Here is a 19,958-nt window from a genome sequence, read left to right as displayed (position 1 = left end):
TTAATCCCTCAAGAATGTATGTGATAGTAAGATACCCTCAACCCTTTTTCTTTCCCCAAAAAAAGCTTCAGTTTGCATTTTATGCATTCCTGATAAAAGGTGTTCAGAAGTTTTTATGAGTAATCCCTTCCCAAGAAAGTAGTTTTTATACCTGTGTCTTTGAAAAAATGTCCTCATCCCAGATATGCCAGGTGCCAGGCTGAGAGTTGGGCCCTGGTGCATTTAAGCCTTGTATCCAGGTTTTTGAAATACTTATGGATGACATTTACTGAGGGTGTGCTCTGGACCAAGCACTTAGCTGATGGCTTCATATATGTTATCTGCGTTCTCGCCTTCATAGCCCATCAAATTATTGATGAAATACATATTTTAATACCCTATTTTGTGAATGAGGGAAACGAGACCCAGAGGTGTTAAATAATGTACCCAAAGTCACTGAACTGAAAAGTGATAGCATTCAAAGTTGGATTTAAAGTCAGGAAATCTTTCTTCAGAACTTCCATCATTAACCACTATGCTCCTTCACCTGTGCTGGTCATTGGACTGTGGGTTCTGGGGTCTGCTCTCTGGATTCTGGGCAGATTCAGCCAAAGGGAGGCACTGGTAGAAGACTGAAGGCAGGAGGAGGGGGAAAGCCAAGAAAGTCTCCTGTTCTCTCCACTTCGGGTGGCATCTGCCACAGCAGCCTCATCTCTTTCCATGGTCCCAGTTCCCACTGGGCGTCTTCCACCTGGTGGGACCTCGTTCCTGGGATCCGTTAACACTGTCTCCTCCAATGCCCTCCAGCCCAAAGAATGGTTTTCTGCCATTGCTAATACCTGAGGTGTCTTACCACCCTGTGCGGTGTGTCTCCTCTCTCACCACCTATAAAACCAATTCCCTGTGATAAGTATCTGTTTGATGAGAAAAACTCTCAGCTCCATGGTTGACCAGTTCTATAAACCTCGGGTGACTCATTTGACATTCATGCAGCTTGACTTCTTCAGTACTTAGATGAGGATTATAATATTTCATGAGCATTAAATCAGATCCTGGGCAAGAAAGCACTTTAAATATATTTAAGCAAGAAAAACTCTCTACAACTGTACGGTGCTACGAGTTATTTCTCGATTGAACACTTTTTTTTCCCATCCACCTACTTAACCCTCCATTGTCCAGTAGGAGAACCTGAATAAGATTCTGAGATATAGGTGTCATTAAATGAGAACCATTTTCTTAAAAGTGACTCTTACACTTTGATATTCACCTTATGAACCCAGCTGAGAAGCAAAAGATTGCTGTAGACCATCTACAGGAAAAAGCTGTACCAAATTGTCCTTCATGAATTTTACTTCAATTGTCAAACCAACCTCAATAATTGAATTACATCATAAAGTTCATTGGGAAACTTTTCAATTTTATATACTTGATTAAATAAAATAATCATAAAATAAAGGACTGTTAAAACATTAAGGAAACAGGTAGAAGAGAGGAAAGCTTGTTTCTTTACTGTAAACAAATCCCACTTTACATCTTTTAAATTTGTTTGGATTTCCCCATCTGATCCCCTTCCTGTTATAGGCACTAAATAAATATTAGAAAATAGTCCCTTCGAAATATGTAGTCTTTGCCTTTCCTTGTTTGCCCTGGGTCTCTTCTAGAAAAGAAAACCCAGAATGTACTCAGGATCATTAGCAGCACAAACCCATCAGCACTAGCCATTTTTTAAATTTCATTTTGGAAAATCACCCTTCACTTTAAGGGACTTATCCAGAATAGCAGATCCATTAAAGCTGTGCTTTTTATCTAAAGTGGTAAGATAAATGTAAACACATAAAAGCGGTACCTTGTTACTCATATACCTCCTCTAATGCTGTCTTCTGACTCGATTGCTTAAAGTTGATGTTACTGAAGTTGCTCTGAAAGCAGAAATGCTCAGCCCCAAGGAGAGCTTGATAGCTTCCCGGGTGCAACAATAACCCCGGAACTCCATTGTTTGTGATAGTTTTTCTCAGTGTAGATGTCTGCCTTCTTCGTGCAAATGATCTCTATGGTTAACTTCTATCCCATTTTCCTCCAGTTTTAAATCATGTATTATAGTCGTCTTGAGATCAGCAAAGAGTATAATTTGAGAAGCCAGTTCTATTGGCAAACATCTGAAGAATAAAAAAAACAAGGCCACCCCATGTGGGTTTTTTGGTTCTCTTCATTCTTTCTTTGTCAAAAATCTTCATTAAGTTTGCAAGAGAGAAATTTTAGAAATTTTGTTTTCCTTGTATAACCTGTGAAATGAAAGCAAAATAGATTAAAGCAGGGGAAAAGGTGAACTTATCAAGAGTGTTATTTTTTATCCCTCTAAGCACTTTTTGAAGTAAAACTACTCATTTTGTAGTTTTTTAAAATTTGAGACTTTCTCAATCTATGTTTTAATTTGATTATTCTTGTAATTAATAACTATACACAGAAAAGAGGATGTTTTTTAAAAGTCCTTGTCATATTTATGAATGTGTTTCTCACTCTTGCTATAACTACCTGTCACTTTTTTTTTTTGCAGGATCGTGCAGGGAAAGGCAATAAGAAAGGCCTGTGAACTTTATGAAAGAAGACTGTGATACACCATGTCAGGAGGATAAATTTGTTATCATGTTAGCCTCTAGAAAACTTAAAATTCAGTTCAGAAAAACATACTGTCTATGACCAGCCAATATTTTTTTTAATGCCACACACATAGGCTATTATCATAATGGCATTATCACAATATTTGATGATGTTTCAGATATATTGTAAAGTCTGTATTCTAGCTCTCAAGTGAAATATAAGCATGTTAAACACCTTATCTAGATACTGATAGTAACACTGGTGTATGGTGGCTGTTCACCAATAAAAGGAGAAATTCATTAGCCACTTACTTCCAAACTTAGATTTTTAAGCTGCATGAAACCATTAAATAGCCTTAAAAGCTTTGATGAATTTCCAATAATAATACTAATCTACTTAATCAGACGATGGTGTATTTGAAAATAGTATTCAATATCAGCAAGTTTGTTCGTAGAGAGATTAACTAAGGATAAATGATTAGAAGTAGCTACTATATTTATAGGGAAGAGTCAGAAAGAGCAAAAAATAAAAACAATGACTTTAAGTTTTATTTTTTTAAGCCTGATGGTACTGCAGCTGACTGTCATAAGACAACTATATTGATAATTGTATTTTTGTTACTGTGCTTCTGCACCTGTTGGGGATTATTTTTGTTGACATTTGTGTTAATAACACATAATTAGTAAAGATTCTGCTTTTTTAAAGTTCATCTGGGAATGGAGTTTACATGTATTTGCATAACTGCCACAGCACTGAACTGAAATTATTTTATAACAGCGTGGAATTCTTGACTTGGAAATGTATAATGTATCCAAAAAGCAGTGTTTCGCATTGCTGCGAGAGTTGCTAATTATACAAATATTACCTCAAATATACACACAGTGGTGTCACAATTTTGCCAAGATGTTTCTGTATTCTGAAAGCTAAATATTAAATACTGTTTTTCCATTCAAATATTCATTTAGTTTCCTTTAGGAGAGGATGATTGTATATTAATGCGATTTAGGTTGTTCCAGTGTTTAGACTTGAAAAACCATCTTCCGTGTCTCATAAAGACCTAAATATAAAAGAAAATGGAAAATAACTACTGGAGTTTTTACTTTTCTGGTATTTGTTTTATCCTTTGTTATTTATTATCATTTTAGCACCAACTTCATGCATATTTAATTTTTTTCACTGTAAAGTGGGTGAAGTGAGCAAGTACGTGAGAATTTTATTTCAGATAAAAGGAGTTACTGCTAGAAAACAGACATGTAGGAGACATTTAGCAGAGTAAGAAATGGGAGTTAGACCATATGGGCTGACAGCACCGTAAATAACAAGGCAAGGGAGTGCTGACAGAGGAGAGAACTGAACAAGTAGCAACTTAGAAATATCGAAGTGCGATCTACCTGGTTAAGGATATAGATACTGTTTGTGATCCTGGCCTGGTGAACAGAAATGAAGTCTAATGACAGAGTAACATACAGAAAGTAGAAAATACACAGCTTTAGAATTGGCAGAACCAAGTCATAATCCTAGCTTCAGCACTAATTTAGCCATGGGATTTTGTACAAATTATTCAAACTTGCTAGATTTACATTTCCTCACCTTCGAAATGGGAATCATAATATTTAGGTCAGGGTTACTACATAAACTAAGATAACACAGTGATTCGCAAAGTTGTGCAGACTGTACAGCACGGGGAAAGTCCAGGTGCTCTTTGAAGAGCATAAGGATTTGAAAGATTCCCAGAAAACACTTTAAAGTATACATTTAAGTATTCTTAGTCCTCAACCCTTTCAGTTGTCCAGGTTTGCAAACTGAGGCCTCAAAAGTGTATGCAGTTTTCCCAAGTTAACATGGATAGTTAGATCCAGGGCTAGGATTTGAGTCTAGAATTTAGGTGTCCTGGTTCCCCAGATATTACTCTAGTTTTTATACACAAATTAGCTATAATTTGCTAAACAAAATATTGCCATGTACTAGCCAAGGTTTGGACTATAGAGTCTGGCTCCCGTGTTGTGTATTTTATACTACACTGAAGGCCTCTCGAGCTCTGCTTCTTAGTTCTTACGACTCTCCTTGCCGGTGAGGGTGTTTAGCAAATCCTATTATTATAAATAGACACGTATTCCATGGATTTAGTTAGACTGCATATTAAGTTATGTTCCCCCTGTCAGTAATGACTTCTTTTTTTTTTTTAATGTATTTATTTTTGGCTGCATTGGGTCTTTGTTGCTGTGCGCGGGCTTTCTCTAGTTGCAGCAAGCGGGGGGCTACTCTTTGTTGCAGTGCGTGAGCTTCTCATTGCGGTGGATTCTCCTGTTGCAGAGCACGGCCTCTAGGTGTGCGGGCTTCAGTAGTTGTGGCAGGCAGGCTTCAGTAGTTGTGGCAGGCGGGCTCAGTAGTTGTGGCTCATGGGCTCAGTAGTTGTGGCTCGCGTGCTCTAGAGCGCAGGCTCAGTAGTTGCAGCTCACGGGCTTAGTTGCTCCGCGGCATGTGGGATCTTCCCAGACCAGGGCTCGAACCAATGTCCCCTGCATTGGCAGGTGGATTCTCAACCACTGCGCCAGCAGGGAAGTCCCAGTGATGACTTCTTTATATCTTAGGCTGTATTATAGGTTCAAACACAGAAGTGTTATTCTTGCCCTTTGCTATCAATTGCTTAAGAGTTTTGTCAGACTCTGTCCCTACTTGTAAATGTACCTTGAAGTTCCAGACTCCAGGAAGTTGCACTTAAGAAGTTCTAGCTGAGCATCTAGAATTTGGCGTTAGTCATCCTCATTGCTTGCCGGGCTCTGTTTTGGACCCCAGTACTGGTAAGTAGATTACCTGGAACCCCAGTCTAGAACCTGGAATTTAACTGCTTTCTATGGTGCTGTCCTGATGCCACCAACCTGCCTGGATCTCTAAAGACCCATGCTGTGGTCCCGGTGCTGTTCTGTTTGCCTGCTGAGACCTCACAGCCTCCTTGGACCTCAGAGCCACAGCCACGTGGATGCACCTGCTCCACCTCTCAGGCTTGGTCTGGTTCTGCCTTCCCATCCCATTGTCCGTTGCCTTCTCACCGTCCCTCCCATCTACATCCCACCACAGCTGAACGGCCATGCCAGGCCCAACTGACACGTGACACACCTTACGTTTGAGGGCCCACGATGCAATGCGTAAATACAGCAGTCCTTTTATGCCTTGACTAATATCTAGAATGAGTTATTTGAAGGCCATGAAGCCCTTTTGAATTTTTTTTATTCTTCAGCCTTCCTTTCCTAGAATTCTTGAAACACCACTAATGAAAATACCATTTTCTTTTTTTAGCATTTCTTTCTCTAATCAGTTTACCAAGTGGCATTTATTTCACAGTATTGCTTTCCACCTTGATCTCTAAACATATGACTTCGTCTTTCCTTGTATAGCCAAAAGTGATTTCCAACACTACAAAACTAAAAACAGCCACCCAGAAGATGTCCATGTCCTGATGCCTGGAATCTGTGAATATTCTCCTCTGGCAAAAAAGTGAATATTACCTTATATGGCAAACCACGTGATGAAGTTAAGGCTCTTGTGATGGGGAGATTATCCTGAATGATCTGAGTGGGCCCTAAATACCATCACAGGTCTCCTTAAAAGAAAGAGGCAATGGGAGAGAATACCACCCGGAAGAGGGGAAGGCGCTGTGACCACAGATGCAGAAAGCAGAGCGCTGCAGCCACCAGAGCTGGAAGCGGCGAGGGACGGGTTCTCGAGCCTCTCACAGGAGCCGGACCCTGCACCCCCCAGCCAAACTGATTTTGGACTTCTGGCCTTCGGAACTGTGAGACAGTAAGCTTGTTCCAAGCCACCAAGTACGTGGTAATTTGTTACGGCAGCCACAGGAAACTAACGCAGGAACATGCAGGACAAATCTGTAATGGGCTGGAGTGAGTTTCACAGCGGGTAGAAAACAGACACTCTTTGACACCAGCTGGGCTTCCCCAAAGATAGCCTTAACCGTCTCCCCTCTTAGTTCTCTTCCTCCTTCAATTTTATTTCTCTCCAGCCCCACTGCCACTGCCAAACCCTTCTCACCTGGACTGCTGTCACCACTCCCTGCCCGTCTCCGCCCCTAGGTCCACACTCTCAGAAACCACAGCATTCCCTGCTTAAAGTCTAGCAATTGTTTCCCACTGCACCTCAGATGAGACTCCCGAGACCTCATCAGGCCTCTACCTCCTCTCCAGCCTCACCTCCGTCTACTTGCCCTGCCGACCACAGCTGCATTCAGAGTCCTCTTAGAACAAGCCACGTTCTTTCCCCTCTCAGGGTTTTTACATACACAGTACCTCCTCCCAACCCTATTTTGTTTACCCTATTTTATTTTTATCATATTTTATTTTCATACTTACCATTGTCTGAAATGATCTTATTTATGGTTTGGTTTTGTCTCCTGCCCGGAGACTAACACAGTTCCTACACCCAGTAGAACAGTATTTCTCAACAGGCAGTGGGGAAGATGTTCCCAAGGGACACTTAGCCATGTCTAGAGGTGTTTTGGGTTGTCGTAACTAAGGGACTGCTGCGGGTGGGTAGAGGCCAGGGATGCTGCTAAACTCACTCCACAATGCACAGGGTGGCCCCCCGCAAGAAGGAGTTCTCTGACCCCAAATGTCAATATTGCCGAGGTTGAGATACCCTGCAGTGATGCTTATGGCGAGGGTACTCGGTGTGCCCCAATACCAATCTTTCATGCACCTGTGGTGAGAGATACCCTGATGTTTTTACACACAGCTACCAAGCATAAGAACAGTATTTTCCAGTCTCCTTGTAGGTGGAAACAGGAAGGAATGTCACGTGGTGGCAGTTTCTTTTTTTTCCTTCTTCCGCTGCCTGAAACACAGGCACTGCCATCTGAGATCCTGAGATTGAGGCTGTGCAAGCTAAAGCAACAAGACAGAAGGATGCTGTGTCCCTGCCACCACAGAGCACTCACCTCTCCTGAATCGCTTCTCACCAAATAGTTCAGTAAATAAATGACAACAGATATGTTTAATGCATTGTCTCTCTTAACAGCCTAGACATGGATAAAGAACCAAAAACACGTTTGGCCTTCTAACACAAAACCATCAACCTTTTTTCCTTTCTCTTTCCTACTCAAAGGGTTTCATCTTCCCTGCCATTTTCATTAGGATCATGATTTTAAATTACATCCTCTACTTTCTCTGCAGTCCAGCTTATTATATTTAACTTAACCATTATTAGTCCATCGACAGCGTGCAGTGTGCCCCCCACAATGTCTGTGCATTTCACACGGGAGGAATTTACAAGGAAAGTAGATCTCTGGTCTCTCCTTCTTTGTCTTTACTGTGACTTTCGCCACAAGGAGAACAAAGCACACAAACACAGGCGCATTCGGTTACACCTTTATACACACACAGAACATAAGAGCTTGAGGTCTAATTGTGACAAAATTAGGAAAGACTTAAGTTCCTACAGGGTTTTGTTCTTGGTGATCACCCCTTTTCCTAAATTTGGGCAAAGGACGTATTTGAAGTTTTGGCTTTGCCCCCTAAGCCAGATGCCTTCCTGGTCAGCCAAGTTTCTCCAGAATGTATTATCGCTCCTTCAGAGATCTTTGTTCTCCCTGAAGCAACACCGTGGTAAAGAATTTCATTCTCATTCTTCCAAGGGCTGCCAATTTCCTGGAGCCCAAATGACTTCCCTCCACATCTCAGCCAAGGGCTTCCTGAAATAACCCTCCACGGGGGTTTACTTGCTGAAAAGTTTTTTTTAAGTTTGGTTTTTTCCTCTTGAAACAAAATTGACACACAACTAACGTAGAAAAGACAAAAATCACAGAAAAAGAATACAGTTAGCAGTTTGGTTAATGCTCTTACACACATACAAATACTTATACACATAGGAATATTTACAAAAGTGAGATCATCCATACATGCTATTCTGTGACCTGCTTTTATTCCCCCACATCAATAAAGATTTTTCTAGAACAGGACCTCCAACAGGTCATGTAAACATCACCCATCACCCGAGGGGTCAGGGTTTTTTCAAGCTACATATAGACGTACCCATATGCCCCATTCACCACTAACTACACCGTTGAGAATTACCTACCCAGGCAGCAGGACTGTGCCATAACCATCCAGTGTGTGAGGACAGAAAAAGGGGATGAGAGCCACTGTCCTGTGACACACAATATGTGATTTAGCCCCTGTTGGACATTTAATGAGAACCTTTATTGGCAGAAAATGCTCTACAAGCAGTAGAGCATCCTGATTATATGCACAGACCACCTGGAATCAAATCCCACTTTGAGTCCTAGTTTCTTCATTTTTAAAGTGACAGTAAGACTCTACCTCAGGGACTTGCTGAGAGGATTAAATGAGGTAAAACACTTTGTCTGGCAGAAAGCGACTCTGAACGTTATACAAAAACTGGTACCCAATGGTAAATTGCCTTCAAGAAAGAGAAAGAGAGAAAGGAAGAGGAAAAAAGATAATCTGAAAGGAGAATTTATAAATATGTTTTAAAAATGGACCCCTAAAAAAAAAAATGGACCCCTAGTCCTACATAATGAAAATGTACAATGAGGCAGTTTTGGATGACTTTTTCTGACAACTCTGGGCTGTCATTCCCCTGACACCTCTCCTCCAGCCCCAGGCAAAGCCCAGCATCTAATTTGCATAGGAATGCAATATATGTTTTTATTTGGATTGAATTCAATTCTAATGCATCAGATTCTCTTCAGATGATTCTTCCCATTCCTCGTCTTTAGGGTATGTCCTGTTGTTTTAAGACTACGACAGAATCAACTACCATTTTGACCAACTTTTTAAAGATATTAATTAGTCCCTTTTCCAGGCCAGTAACATATTTCTCTTCGAATCCCATTGGCAGATTTGATGTTGTGGAAGGGCCTGTGTCTGGGGTGTTTTATTAGCCACTTGAACCTTTATTGCAACTCTTATTTTTCCTTTCCCAATGATTAAAAATATATACACACTTGTGTATGTGTGGCTGTGTATGTGTGTGATATTTCTAACTCTGAAAAATAAGAAAAGAGGCAAGGGCAGGGGCAGATCTACAGTTTGCAGGGGAGGGGGGTTCCTAGATAAAATTTGTAGAGATCTCTGTAAGAAAAACAATATAAAATTACCAAAGCAAAATTAGGTTTGAACATGAGAATTTCTTCAGAATAAGAACAGAAATGACAACAAATTGCTAAAGACTTGGAGACCCAGATCCCTTTCTTCTAAGGGACTCCTTAACTCCATATAAATCTGCCTCTAGGGAAGAAATGGGAGGGCAAAGTTAATGTAATCAACATGCTGAAAACTTTTTCAAAATTTAACGGAACATGCATCACAATCACGTTTTTATTTCATAGTAAGTATATTAGTTTCCTATTGCTGCTGTAACACATTACCACAAATGTGGCTCACAACAACACAAATGTGTTCTCTTACAATTCTGGAGGTTAGAAGTCTGAAATGAGTGTGATGGGGCTAAAATCCAAGTGTTGGCAGGGCTTGTTTCTTCCAGAGGCCCTAGAGGAGGGTCTGTTTCCCCACCTTTTCCAGCTCTTTATTCCTCTGGCTGCATTGTATCCTCAGAGCCAGCAATGGTCAGTGGAGTCTTTCTCATCACACTCTGACATTGGTCTTCTGCTTCCCTCTTTCACATTAAGGACCCTTGTGATTACATTGTGTCCACCCAGAGAAGCCAGGGTAATCTCTTTATCTTAAAGACGATTGATTTGCTACCATTGCTTTTGATATTTTAATTCCACCTGCTACCTTAATTCCTCTTTGCCACATAATTTAACACACTTAACAGGAACTTCCCTGATGGTCCAGTGGTAACAACTAAGAGTTCACAGCTAGGACCCGGTACAGCCAAAATAAATAAATAAATATTTTAAAAAACAGAAAGAAAACACTTAACAGTTTCTGGGGATTAGAATATGGTCACCTTTGGGGAGACCATTGTTCTGTCTACCACAGTGAAGAAGCTACTTGAATGCCAAGTACTTTTGAAAATGCTTTTTGCAATCGGATTCCTATAACATTTTATTGGTTCTCCATTTGGAGAATTTGGGGGGGTGGTAATAGAGGGAATTTTAATTTATTTAAATTGAAGTATATGTGATTTACAATTTTGTGTTACTTTGAGGTGCCGTACAGCAAAGTGATTCAATTATACATACATACCTATTTTTTTCCAGATTCTTTTCCCTTAGAGGTTATTACAAAATACTGAATATAGTCCCTGGAGAATTTTTATTTTTAATTAGTCCATCTGTGAGGGAATCCAAAGCACGACTGTACATTTCAGAACTTTAAGGGAGCGGGTATTCCAAGCTGAGCATGCCCAAAGCCTGCTGCCTGTGGTTTTTCCAAATGAAGGCAGCTGCAAAACTCTGCCAACACTTAAAGATATCAGATGTAGGATTTTCACCCAAAGAAAACAGAATTGCAAAAAGATAGCTGACTGAACACAACTTTTTACTCTCTCCTAAATTGCACTAAAACTAAAGGGAGTTTTTAAAGGCATAAACCTATAAGGATAAAGTGAGTATGAGAAGAAACAGCACCAAAGTTCTAGAAGTACTGACTTGGTACTGACTTGGTGGAACTGAGGAAGAATGAATTCTACTTCCTCCAGGGAGGGCAAGTCAAGAACAAAGTCCATTTAAAGGACCAAATAACTGAGGCTCCGGAAGTGATGGCACCAGCTACTTCCGGCAAAGGAGTGCTGAAATGAGGTGGCTTGGTTGAAATGCTGTTTGAAAAGCAGATCCCTAGATGCCCCTGTCTTCCTGCAGTGCTCGGCGACCGCCCTCCCTCACCCTGGCAGAGACAGTTCATCTCTCTGAAGAGGGTAAAGCAGGTCTTGTTCCGAAACAGAAAACAGGTTAGTTAAGTAAATGACGTATCATACTAATTGCAGAACTTCCTCCTCAACCCACCATGACGGCAGCCAGTCCCTCATTTCCAGGCAGAAGACCAAACAAGTCTTTTTCTAGGCAGGGTTCTCTCAGACCCAAGAGAAAAGACCTTATGACACGGCCATGGGTGTTGACATCAGGAGTTCCCAGCCAGGCCAGCTCTCCCTACAGGACACCTCACCCTCTCACCCAGAGCTTCCAGGCAGCTCTTAAGGTCCCCTCCTTTTAAATACAAGCAGGCAGTCAAGCCTGAGGAGACCTGAGAAAAAGTTCTAATCTGAAGAAATAGAGACCAAAAAACAAACTGAAAAAAAAATGTAGTGAAAACAAAGTGTGCTGGAGGAGGAAAAGTACAGTGAAAAATAACAACAACTCAATGTCTTCAGAGAAACCATGGATTCTTATTTCAATACACCCATGAAATCAGAACTGGAAGCTATAAAAAAATTTTTTTTCAGAAAAAAATGAGCCCTTAGGAAAAACTAGAAGGAGGGCCCATCAAATCCCCAGCACAGTGGCTGAAAATAAACCCACATAAATTACCTGGGTTCAAAGAGAAGATTATCCAGGTTTCCAGTGAGAAAGCACAACACAAAGGCGAAGGGAATCTGAATGAGTTCAGATTTCTCAAAAGGAAATCTGAAAGGTGGAAGACGATGGAGCAAGGCTTTCAAAAGTCTGAGAGGAAATTACTTCCAACCCGGAATTGTGTACTCAATCAAGTTATAAATCAAGTATGAAGGAAGAATAAAGACATTTTCAGGCTCGCAAGTTCTCAAAACTTTTACCTGCCACACACCCCTCCTCAGGGAGCTGCGGGTAGAGGATGTGTTCCACCTAAAGGATGAGTAAACCGAGAAGGAGGAAGCCAGGAGCCAGGAAAATGGAGATCCGCATGGGCAGAGACAGAGGGGGCCCAACAGGAGGATGGTAAAGGGAGATTCTTAGCCACGAAGTGGCTCAGACCACTCTGGGAGAGGCTTTTACAAGAAGACGTAGCTAATCACATTCCTCACGTGAATAAACTAGACATAAGGAACATATGGAAAAGAGATTTCGATTATGCTGGAGGAAGCTTTGAGGTTACATAGAGATAAGTTTCAGTGGTCATGGGAAACTAAGCAAATAACACAAGAGAAAGAAACCAAAAAAACCCCAAGACAATCAAAACTCAAAGGAACATGAAAAAAAAAAAAAAAAAGTCCAGGAAATAAAAAAGTAATAGCTGCTTACCAGACAGCTCCATTCTGAATAGAAAACAGGATTATAATAATGGGAATCCTCACTCTTGATCTAACCAAAATTTGGCCCCTGGATTGGGAGATGGAGAAAGGGGGAGTGTGTATGGTTTGGTAGCGGTGGGGACACAGGAAAGAGAGTTAAACTCTCACCTCACAGAGTGAGAAAACTGAAAACAAAAAACAGAAAACCCAAAATGCATGAATATTATTTAGAGATATGGAAATGCCTATCAAAGAATCAGCTGAAGGATTTAAAAGTGGTTGTCTCTGGGAAGGGGAAGCTGGGGGAAGGGGCTGCTGTTCTTATTCACCCTTGTAGAAGTAGTCGATTCCTGAAACCATAACATTGATAAAATTAAAATTTTTAAAAATTTTAAAGAAAACAATATTGCTAGGTTAAGAATCTATTTCACTTTTCTGGAAGTACTGTTCAGATGAATGAGAGGTTTATAATACATTATGAGCCCTTTGGGATTGACATACGCCCACTACTATATATAAAATACATAACTAATATGGACGTACTGTATAGCACAAGGAATTCTACTCAATACTCTGTAATGACCTATATGGGAATAGAATCTAAAAAAGAGTGGATATATGTATATAACTGTTTCACTTTGCTGCACAGCAGAAACTATACAACACTGTAAATCAAATGTACTCCAATAAAAATTAATTTAAAGAAAGAATAATACATTATGAGCTCTTTGGAAGAAAGAAAGCCTTATTTAGATTTCTTTATATTGGTCCTCAGCCCGTATTAGCATCTCCATTTGTTCCTAGTGTAATTAGGTTAACATTACATTAGCATATGACTTTGCCTTTTCCAGAACTCTAATTAAGATTTTAAAGAAGATGTATACCGGTGGGAATCTCTCATTCACCCTCTGTTAAACACCTTTCCTATTTGATTATAATTCCACTTACTAATTCCTTCTGGCTTTTGTCTTCCAAACAATTTTTGATTTTTATTACATGAAGGCAGTTTGAACTGATCCAGCAAATGGTTTACAAGGTCCAGGTGTAAAATAAATTGGCAAACTAAATAGAAAAGAAGACAGCCATTGGGTAGAAAACCGTGACCAGTGTTACCTCTGCTGATCTGCTTATTAAAAGGACAGTGCTATGAATTTTTTCCCAATTTATTTTAAGTATTTGTTTTAGGCACCAAATCTACACTGAGCATTATGTTAATAATAACAGCCAACACTGGGTGAGTACTCACTGTATGCTGAGTTCTCATTACTTTACCCACTCTTCATTTAATTATTGCAGGAATACTATGAAGTAAATAGTTTTATTATCCCCAATATGCAGACAAGGAAAATGAGTCTTGGAGAGGTTAAGTGTATCTACTGAATTTCTCAGGGAATGGCAGAGCTGGGTCTCAAACCCAGACCCCATACTCTGAATCAGTGCTGTGTGTCCCCTCCAGCATGAGCACCATGGAGGGGACCATAAAACCACAGAGGAAAGAGAAAGGAATGAACTATCATGGTCCAGAAAGTTCTCTTGTATTTAACCATCACAACAATGTGATGAAAGATTATTACTTCCTCATGCTTGTGAGACAGGTTAGGAAACTTCCCAGAGTCATAGAGATAAGGTTCAGCCCTCAAGAAACTTATTTCTACTGGGAGTTAACACAGACACAGAAGGAACTGGCACAACTACAGATGATGTCAAATGTGTGGTAGAAATAAAAATACAGTAAGATCTCCAAGAAGGAGTGTTCAATCCAAGGGAGAGGCTGGGAGACTTCCTAGAGCAAGTTGATGAGCAAAAGCTTGATGTGTCGATTTCAGATAGAGAGAAGGGTTGAACAGCATTGTTCTTTTCTCTGCTTGCAGTTTTACTCTTTTTGTAAATGTTCATTATTTTACAAGATATTGGCTTTAGTGTTGACGAAAACTCACTTCCAGATTCCTTTCTTTTTATAGGAATTTCAAAGCAGAGACAAATGCCTAGGCTTAGAAAATGATAAGAAGCATGAGTGGAATAAATTTAAAAATTAAAAAAAAAGCATGATCGGAAGAGTAGAATATGGAAACTCAAGAGGAGGGAGGTTGTTCTCTTAAGGTTAGAATAAAGGGAGGGAAGGGATAAATGCTGGGAAATGAAAAGAGGGAAGAAAAGAAAATTCAGAGTATAGCAAAAAAAGTGCAGTTCTCTGAGGGAAGTCTATCTTGAGACAGGACTTGGATTCAAAGCCTTCGTGGCCCAGACCACTGACCTGTATGCTCTTGGAGAGATTTTCATAAATAAGATGCTGCCACTTTTTTTTTTTTTTTTTTTAAAGAATTTCAGAGGTGTAGGGGAGAAGAAAGCTTTCTCTCAGCCAAGATGTGTGCAGTTCCTCCAGACCCGTGGCACGTCCTCTCAATCTAGGAAGTATTGCCACTGCTTAACATTTGGGATGAAGCCAACAGCGACGTTCAGCAAATATGGGTTTCATCTACTCGAAAATAATTGCCTTTACATCTTGTGACATCTTCCATGGACTCTGCAGTGAAAATCAATTATAATCCCTTTTGGTGGGAGAAACTAAATTAGAAAGAAAAGTGATCAGAAACAGAAGGCAGCTTGACGCTTGTGATGCCAAGTTTGCTCAACGTGTGATTCAAAAGCCGTGGGTAAGTTTTTCTGGCTGTTCTCCCAATTAACAACCTTTAGCTTACTTAAAAGCCAAAATCCGTGACTCAGAAGAGTGTGCTAGGAAGAAATTTTTGACAGATAAAATTAGCTATTCCTGGCAACATCAAATAACATATACATACACTCATGTACCTTTTTTCGAAATGAAGCTCAAAATATACCAAGATCTAACTGAAACTGCTCCCCAAGGCTCCAAAACTCAATTATAAGACCTGACGTTTATCACGTGCTCACTATGTGCCAAGCACTGCATTTAATTCTCACACTAACATTATGAATTAGGTTATATTCTCACATAACCTTATTTTTTAAACTATGAGGTTCAATCAAGGGGAATCTAAATAACTGTCCAACGTCACAAAGGTAGAAAATGACAGAGCCAGGGATGAAACTCAGACAGTCTGACTCCACTACATTCTGGATAAAGTCCTTACCTTCAGGGAGTTTAGAGTCTAATAGTGAATTCAGATAAGTACCCTTCAGTGTGGTAAGACTGCTAAGGACCTATGTAGGAAGAACATCTAACCTTGCTTTTGGCTCTTAGGGAAGGATCCATGAAAGGGACAGCTAAACCAAGGCAGAAGCTAGGAATGGCCAAAGGGGGAAGGAATTCCAAGCAGAGGAAGAAGCAGGCCTCTAAGCCCAGAGATAAAAGAGAGCTCAGTACCCTGGGTGTATAAAAGGAGAGGGCTAATGGCAATGGAGAGTCATTTTAGAAGATTTTAGCTAAGGATGGACCTGACTGGATTTGCATTTCTAAAACTGTTTTTGGCTGGTTTGGAGAATGACTTTTGAGAAGAGCAAGAAGAGAAGCAGGGAGACCTGATAGGAGGCTATTGCCTTGGGGGTAATCCTGGCCTAAGCCCAGGCAGTAGCAGTGGAGATAGAGAGAAGCAGAGGAGCTGGAGAGTCATTCAAAAAGTAGACTTGATGGGGACTTCCCTGGTGGTCCAGTTGTTAAGAATCGGTCTTGCAATGCAGGGAACGCTGGTTCAATCCCTGGTTGGGAAGCTAAGATCCCACATGTCGTGGGGCAACTAATGAGCCCTCACGCTTTGGAGCTCTCACCTCACAACTAGAGAGAAGCCCGTGCGCCACAACGAAAGATCCCACGTACTGCAACTAAGACCTGACACAGCCAAAAATAATAAATAAATAAATTTTTTTTTTTTAAAGGTAGACTTGACAGTAGAATGACATCAAAAGTAACAAAGAAGGAGGAATCCAGAATGGCTCCTAAGTTTCTTCTTTGGGCAACTGGATGGATGAGATGCCATTCACCAAGATGGAAGATGCTGAAAAAGGAACAGGTTCAAGAATGAGGTTGAAAGAAGATAATTAATTCCATTTTGACTGTGTGGAGGTCCTCATGCAACATATGGATAAAAAGGGGATCATTCTTTACAAAAGAAAAACTCACATAAGTTATTTTAATCACCTAGTTCTAATATATTTTTAAAAGCTTGATTCACAAAATTTTGATTATACAGACCCTTCCAATAGAACTTTTTTTTTTTTGCATCTAGTAATCCACAACTATTAAGACAGACATATACACAATTTATCTTATCACTAGGGAACTTCAAACATATTATTATTATTATTATTATTATTATTTGGCCACACTGCATGGCTTGTGGGATCTTAGTTCCCCGACCAGGGATTGAACCCATGACCCCTGCAATGGAAGAGTGGAGTCCTAACTACTGGACCACCAGGAAATTACCATATTATGTCTTTTTAAATGATTGAAAAACTTAAAATATGGACCTAGTGAAAAAGAAAATAAACTCAAATCGTACAAAATACTGTACAATAAAAGTAAATCTCTTCATTAGTATGAACTTACATTAGCTTAATAGAGATACAGATGGTTTCATATAAAAATATTATATATAAATTTATATACATAATATATTTCATAATATATAATATATAATGTTATTTCATAATATACACACATATATTTCTTTGTTCTGTCAGCTGAGAGGGCCTATAAGCAATGGCATTCCAGTAGCAAAGAGCACACCTATTGGCCTGTATCTTGGTTTCTAACACCATTTCCCAATAAAAGGAACCAGGGTTCCTTGGAGAAATGGCTGATTTCAGGACTGACACAGAAAATATACTGGAACATCTTGTAGTGCCAGAAAATAAGGGAATGCTCCAAAAACAAAAAACAAAACCACCCTACATTGATGGGGCATTTCAAAGGGGCACAGGAGCCAATTGAAAGAGCTCCCAATGTCCAAGCTAGAACAATGTGATCAACAAAATAAAGTAGTGTTGGGTTATAATGCAAAGTATAAAATAAATACTCATGATTCCATAGTGACCTAAAGAAATGATTGAATAAATGAATAAATGGGGAAGGGAGAAGACAAATCTCCCTTGCAGAAGAATTCCAAGCAATTTATGTAGATACTGTGTCCTCAAGGAGGTGGAGTTTAACTTCCTACTCCTTAAGTGTGGGCTTCATGCAGTGAATTTCTTCAAAGAGTACAGCATAGAAAGGGGGATGGGGATGAGGGAGAGTCACTTTATAGTGAAGAAACCTAACAAACACTACCTCAGCTAAGTGCTCAAAGTCAATATCAACAATAAGTCATGTTGATACTATGTATCCTTGATATGTGATGAAAATGACTCTTTGCCTCTGTGGTTTTCCTCCCCAAAAAAACATATCACCGGGCTTCCCTGGTGGCGCAGTGGTTGAGAATCTGCCTGCTAATGCAGGGGACACAGGTTCGAGCCCTGGTCTGGAAAGATCCCACATGCCGCGGAGCAACTAGGCCCGTGAGCCACAACTACTGAGCCTGCGCATCTGGAGCCTGTGGTCCGCAACAAGAGAGGCCACGATAGTGAGAGGTCCGCGCACCGCGATGAAGAGTGGCCCCCGCTCGCCACAACTAGAGAAAGCCCTTGCACAGAAACGAAGACCTAACACAGCCAAAAATAAATAAATAAATAAATAAATAAATTTTAAAAAAAACAAAGGAAAGGGAAAACTCTCCTTTAAAAAAAAAAATCATATCAACAGTCAAAGTATGAGAAAAAACAGACAAATTCCAATAGAGGGGCATCCTACAACATACTTGGCTAGTACTCCTCAAAACTGTCAAGGTCACCAAAAACAAGGGAAGTCTGGGAAACCGTCACAACCAAAAGTATTACCAAAGGGAACTTGGGTTCACTTGCTGTGCAACAAAGCCAATCTCCTGCCACCAGGTTGTAGTGAAGGAAAGTATAGCATTTATTTGCAGGGTTCCAAGCAAGGAGAACAGGTGGTTTGTGCTCAAAAGACCCGAATTCCCTGTGGGAAGGGTTTTTTTTAAATCAACATTTGGCTAGAGAGATGCAGGGTGCATGACTTTCTTCTGATTGGTTGGTGGTGAGGTAACACGAAGGTGTTTCAGGAATTTTAGTCATCAACTTTATGGTTCAAACCAGTCTGGGGTCCCCATGTAGTCACCATTCTTCACCTGGGGGGGGTGGGTGGAGTTGGAGGGTGGTCTTAGTTTCTGCATGACAGCTCAAAGATGTACATTAAATTGTTGTGCATATTCCTTGAGGAGGATCTAGGACTCTGTTTTATCCTTGAACTATTGTTTCTTGCCTACTTTTTCTTTCTTTCTGTATTCCCTCCCTTCCCTAAGTAGTAACTGCTTGAGTCTGCTCTTTGGAACTCAGGGAAGGCCTAGGAGACCAAAGTCTTTTTCTACAAAGAAGAAATGGAGGACACAAAGGGGATTTTTGTACCTGGGAGGGCCCCACAGTGTCCTGCTTTATTTCAAGAGGAGCTTAAGGAAACATGATGACTAAATGTAATGTAGTATCCTGGAACAGAAAAAAGGTATTAGGTAAAAACTAAGGAAATCTGAACAAACTATTGACTTCAGTTAATAATAATGTATCAATACTGGCTTCTTTTTTTTTTTTTTTCAAGTTTTACTTTTTGGCCACGCTGCAGGGCATGTAGGATCTTAGTTCCCCGACCAAGGATCAAACCTGTGCCCCCTGCATTGGAAGCATGGAGTCTTAACCACTGGACCACCAGGAAGTCCCAATATTGGCTTTTTAATTGTGGCAAATATATCATACAAATTTAAGATGTTAATATGGAGGTCTTCATATTATCTTCTCAAATTTTCTGTAAATCTAAAACTGCTGTGGGACTTCTCTGGTGGTCCAGTGATTAACACTCTGTGCTTCCACTGCAGGGGGCACAGGTTTGATGCCTGGTGGGGAAGTTCTGCATGCCTCGTGATGCGGCCAAAAAAAATAAAATAAAAGTGCTCTAAAAATAAAGTATATTTTTTAAAAAGTCCCTTGAGGGAATTCTCTGGTGGTCCAGTGTTTAGGACTCAGCACTGCCAGGGCCCAGACTCGATCCCTGGTCTGGGAACTAAGATCCTGCAAGCCAAGCGATAAGACCAAAAAAAAAAAAAATTCCTTTCTTCCGTCAGAACCTAGTGTCTTGTGAATTTATCCAGAAATACTCTATGCCTCTATGTAGAGAGTCTCCATTGTCCCCTCCCTGTCCACTCTGCAGCTTTCTCTAC

The 19,958-nt window shown here is 40.3% G+C and overlaps 1 protein-coding gene across 5 annotated transcripts in view; it reads left to right on the top strand.

Annotated features, from left to right (window-relative positions):
- Window positions 1-19,688, top strand: part of BCAP29 (B cell receptor associated protein 29) — a 56,386-nt gene extending 36,698 nt beyond the window's left edge. For 3 of the 5 annotated variants that reach the window (XM_082399900.1, XM_082399898.1, XM_082399899.1), the window contains exon 8: window positions 2,534-19,688. In XM_082399900.1, the coding sequence (XP_082256026.1) occupies window positions 2,534-2,569 (36 nt within the window). In that variant the 3' untranslated portion in view covers window positions 2,570-19,688. The remainder of the gene's footprint in view (window positions 1-2,533) is intronic. The other 2 variants (XR_014246866.1, XR_014246867.1) reach the window with 2 other exon arrangements.
- Window positions 19,689-19,958: the final 270 nt, after the last annotated feature.

This window comes from Balaenoptera borealis, assembly GCF_965194805.1.
Source record: "Balaenoptera borealis genome assembly, chromosome: 7".
NCBI lineage: Eukaryota > Metazoa > Chordata > Mammalia > Artiodactyla > Balaenopteridae > Balaenoptera > Balaenoptera borealis.
This window is presented reverse-complemented; position numbering and strand designations above follow the sequence as displayed.